Source organism: Grammomys surdaster, unplaced genomic scaffold (genome assembly GCF_004785775.1).
Source record: "Grammomys surdaster isolate TR1022 unplaced genomic scaffold, NIH_TR_1.0 126837, whole genome shotgun sequence".
In the NCBI taxonomy this organism is placed as follows: domain Eukaryota; kingdom Metazoa; phylum Chordata; class Mammalia; order Rodentia; family Muridae; genus Grammomys; species Grammomys surdaster.
Genome location: NW_021621623.1, coordinates 5,195 through 9,932, shown reverse-complemented (window position 1 = coordinate 9,932; position 4,738 = coordinate 5,195). Strand labels below are relative to the sequence as shown.

The 4,738-nt window shown below is 45.8% G+C and overlaps 1 protein-coding gene across 1 annotated transcript; it reads left to right on the top strand.

The window, feature by feature from the left end:
• The first annotated feature begins 240 nt into the window (after window positions 1-240).
• Window positions 241-4,261, top strand: Gml (glycosylphosphatidylinositol anchored molecule like). Its single transcript, XM_028761213.1, has 3 exons — window positions 241-367; window positions 961-1,068; window positions 3,966-4,261. Exons 1-3 carry the CDS (start codon window positions 241-243, stop codon window positions 4,259-4,261), a joined length of 531 nt encoding a protein of 176 aa, XP_028617046.1.
• Window positions 4,262-4,738: the final 477 nt, after the last annotated feature.

The window sequence follows — 4,738 nt, the reverse complement described above, 5'->3', positions numbered from 1 at the left end:
GACAGAGCCACCAGGACAGTTTCAGAAATGGGAAGCAAGATCCACATATGAAGCAGAGCAGGAAGGAATAGGTAAAGACGTGAAGCTCCTGTGGTAGGAGCATGAGGGCAGGTGGAGGCCATGGCCGGTGCTGACTTTTTAGTTCAGTGATTTTGAGGACATGGACCTGGAGCAAGGATCCTGACCCTCACTGATGGGGACAGAATTCTCTTTACTTTCAGGTTCACCCACCTGTTGGAAATGGTGCTCTCCTTCTTCTTGCTAATTCTCCTGGGTCTCCCATGGGTGGACACCACTGTCAACAATTCCAGTGGATTAGACAACAGTACTAGTGGCTTGGACAATGACATGGAAGTTATGCCAAGGTGTAAGTATGATCCGAAGACTCTCAGTGTTTTAGATGGAAGGAGAATCCACTTAGAGTGGTCTAGGGTTATAAGAAGGCTTGTTTGATTTGGCCTCACCAGAAGCAAATCACACTAGTCTTGTTGTGTTAACGTGGGACTGCAGGATACTTCTGAGATTCAACAGCGTTGACTGAACCAAAGGCTCCTACAGAGAGCTGCTGACCTGGAGACTTGAGGGAGTATCTGGCCATAGCACTGCCTGTGCAGGTACAGAAGGTGCAGAGTCCCTAGAATCACTAGAGGATGGAGATTTCCTGGGGGGAAAACTGATCCACAGAGGGGTGGACTTCTTTGGAGTGCTTGGCTGTTTTATATGTGAACAGCCTTTCAGGACAAGGAAAGGACTGTGGTGAGCCATTTGCTTTGCTGGGATCCAGCTTAGCCATACCTTAACTAACCATGCCAGAATCTGAGCTCTGGAGGCCTTTGGGTGTGGCTTATGTAGAGAAATATACTGGAGAACAGCTGTGAGGGGCTGAGGAGTGAATGAGTGGGAGTATGATGGTTAAAAGGCTTCTTGGGGTTAAAAGTCCAACACGATTTTCTCCTTTAGGGGTTCCTAAAATTAAATGCAATACATGTGAGCTCGAAAACACCTTCCAATGTGAGCATCACGTGGATTGTCATGAAAATATCAGACGATGTCTGACACTCGCCATACGTAAGTATCTGTAATTTGGTCACTTAGAGTATAAAATCTGTACATCCCATGTACAATCTTAGGGGGCAGGATCACTCTGTTCTCTCTGGAGCCGGATCCACCACTCTTCTGGTAGCTCCTCAAACTCAGAACCTGTCCACAGGCACTGGGTTCAGCCCACTGATTGGGTAGTGTGGCTCATGGCACCAAGAGCCTGTGGTTGGTGGCAGGCTGACAGTCAACATGCCTTGCATATCCAGGGAATGAGACTATTGTGGCTCCTCCCAGACCTTTGCTCCTGAGGGTCTCTCTCTGCATGTGGGTAGACATTCTGTTTTATCTTTTGAGAATCTTTGTGCAAGTGTTGATTTCTGGTCTTGTGCAGTCATATCCTGTAGTAGTTACTTTCTTATTGCTGTGATAAAACAGCATGCCCAGGACAACTTCTAAAATAAGGCATTTCATTGGGCTTATGTTTTCAGAGGGCTAGATTCTGTTATGGTGGAGGGGAAGGTACAATGGCAGGAACAGCTGGAAGCTTACAGCTAGATCATCAAACAGGAGACAGCTAACTTTGAAAGGTGCTAGGGTTTTGAAATCTCAAATCCTGTCCCCAAGTGACAAACCTGTGTCAGTAAGGCCATACCTTCTAATCCTTCCCAAACAGTTCTACCAAGGGCAGGGGCTTGAGGGCAACCAAGTATTCAAACACATGAGCCTATAGGGACCATTCTCATTCAAACCACCAAACACCACAGCTAGCAAGGTTCAAGCACTGAGGTACCTTGGTTCCTCGGGGTGACTCCTGCCTTCTGAGATGGCAAAGCTACGGCTGAATCAGAGTACACACACAGGTAAAATAAACATCGCTTACATGAGCAGTGACCTATTGTGGAGGTGTCAGCAGAGGTTACAATGAAGATATAACTACTGTCAGTATATCATGTACATCATCAAGTAACATGCAATGAAAACAGCCACTGTACTGGGGAATGTCCAGGGAAACTGGCAGTATTTCTAAATGCAGTTCATCTGGCAGTTCTGAAGTTCCCATTTTAAATGCCCCTGCCCGTCGTATCTGGAAGCTACACCATAGAGTCTAAACTCATTATGGCTCTAGATTGAGGAGGATGGAAGGTCTTTGTCTGGAAAGGAGCAGATAGCAACGGTCTTAGTGCTTGTGCCTCTGTCCGGGATGATGTACCCCTAGATAACACATTGCTGATTTGTCCAAGGGTAGTTTGTTTCCAGTGGTAGGTGAGGGACTGGGTTGCCCCCTCCCCTGGCTTTACTTTGCCCATATAATGCAACAGATAATCTGATAGCACCATTAACAAATGGAAATCACCCTATGAGTCCAGCACAACAGAAATGGGCAAATTCACACACTTCTCTTGGGTTCATGGAATCGATGGTCCTCATAAATGCAGCTATGAGGAGTCATTTCTCCATGCCAGTACAATTGCACTATAAACTGTTGTACAGGAAGGAGCTGCCGTCTCCCCGACAGGAAAGAACCTTTCTAGGCAGCCCAGTAGACAAGGAAGCCACCCTGGGACACGGACACGCCTGGATTGGGTCATTTGCTAAGAGAGGGCTTATCAAAGTGAGTAGAGAGCCCTGACAGAGAGCTGAAGTCCAACTGTTGATAAACACAGAGTTTGTGTGTAGGAGGCAGCTATTTGGTTTATGATCACAAGGCCCTTCTGATGTCCAGCAGCAGAGAAGTCTCAGGGCTGTGAATGGTAAAGTAGTTGGGGTGAGTTCCACAGCAGAGGAACTAAATCATGGCTGTAGACTACAAGGGGAACAAGCAGCAGCAGCAAGGCCTCAAGCCTTCAGCCCATGGACACCAGCAGGGTGTGTTCAGTGGGCTCACGTCAGACACCCCTAGTGGGCTCAAGCCACTGGAGGCGGTGGTCTTGTTCTCTATGGAGCCTTGCTTGGGTGGTGCCATGTAGTCTGTGGTGGAAAAGTGTCAGTCATTAGGGGTCCCCCACTTTGATCATAGGTGCCAAAGCTTGGGAAGCCAGGTAGAGGGTTGGGAAGGAGTTCAATCTGGAGTCGTGAATATGGACACTCCAGTGAAACCTCTCTGGAGTCTCAGAGAGCATTGTTTCTGGTCACTGTTTCATACTTGGAGAACAGTTATGGTAACAGCAGAGCCCAAATTGAACAGGATATTTCATTTGTATATCTGTGTGTCCTGAGACTAAGAATTCGACTGGGGAGGGACCTTGACAGTCATGAATTTGGTAGCGTGCATAGAAAGTATGGTAAGACAATAAACACAAATGGTCAAAGAAGAAACAGGAGAATACACAAAGTCCAGTGATCACCCAGTGATCACTGTTTTTAAGGGCTTGTTATGCTGACCAAAATATCTGAACCTACTTTCCTGTCCTAGCCCAAAGTCATTTTCATGCTGGAATCCTAGTTCTTTGTTCTGGCCTCAGATTTAGATTCCTGCATGAAATTACTTCTTTTTTCTAGCCTAATGACAGATTCCTGCATATGTTTATCCTGTAGCTTGTTCCTTGACTATTTGCATCTATTGTATTGCTGGTTCCTCGACCTAGAACTAACTTTAAAACTTGCATGTAATTAAAACGGTATAAAAGCAAAAAGGAGAATGGGGGTTGTGATAGGGGTTCTGGGGGTGGTAGGTCTAGTGGGAAAAGGGGATGACATCTGAAATGTAAATAAATAAAATATTCAATAAAAAATGAAAGAAAGGTAAGTGTAGATGTTGGTAACAAGCAGCTGGGCCATCTTGCTTACTAACTTAGTTTTTTTTTTTTTTTTTGTCAGGCATTCTTGACAATGTCTGGTATGGAGCTAGTTGTGTAGTTGACTGTCTTGGTGGGTTTAGAATTAAACTGTGAAGGTGGTAATTCTCCTGATTGCTTTCTTTGTAGGTGTGAATCTTCGACTGCTCTACGTCTACAAGGACTGCACAAAGAATTGCTCATTTGTATATCATAGTCAAGTTCCTCCAGAATCCCCTAGACTGCTTAGAAGTGTCAAGAGCTTCTACTTTGTCTTGTGCTGTTCAGGCACATTTTGCAATGAGGGAGGACCCCATAATATAGAGAGGGACTTGTTACCTGAATCATCGATCGAGGAAGAGGAAATTGCAAGAGCTGTGTCTCTGGGGCAGTTCAATCTTCTCCTGTGTCCTGCCTTAATACTCTCCTGCAGCATACTGACCTGAAAACCCCTCTTTGAGGTGTACTCATCTTCCCACAGTTGAAAGAAACTTTGTGCTCTCTTGCTTCCTCATGAAGCAGAGACAGTGTCCAGGGCATCTTTTGGGTCTGTTCATCACTTCTTGTAGGAAAGAAATAAAGGCATTGCTTGTTGGAAATGCCCCTGGCCATTGTTTTCCTGCTGTACTTGAGCCCTCAGTCTAGGCTGTCTGCTCAGACTAGCTCATCCCTACTCCATAACCTTAGGAGTTCCTTTATGGTATCATGGTTTGTGTTGCTTCGACAGCCTTTAAACACTGCAGGCTGAATATGCATCACGTGGGTGGGTTCAAAGCATCTGAAAACCTGGGTGAATGAGTGTTTCAAAGTGTTCTGAGGCTAGTCAGTATGTGGGCTGATAAGACAGGTCCCAGCTGAGCTCGGGTGACCTTATTTCTTGACAGGTTCATTGATTCTTTGGGCCATCGGAGAAGGGAAGGGGG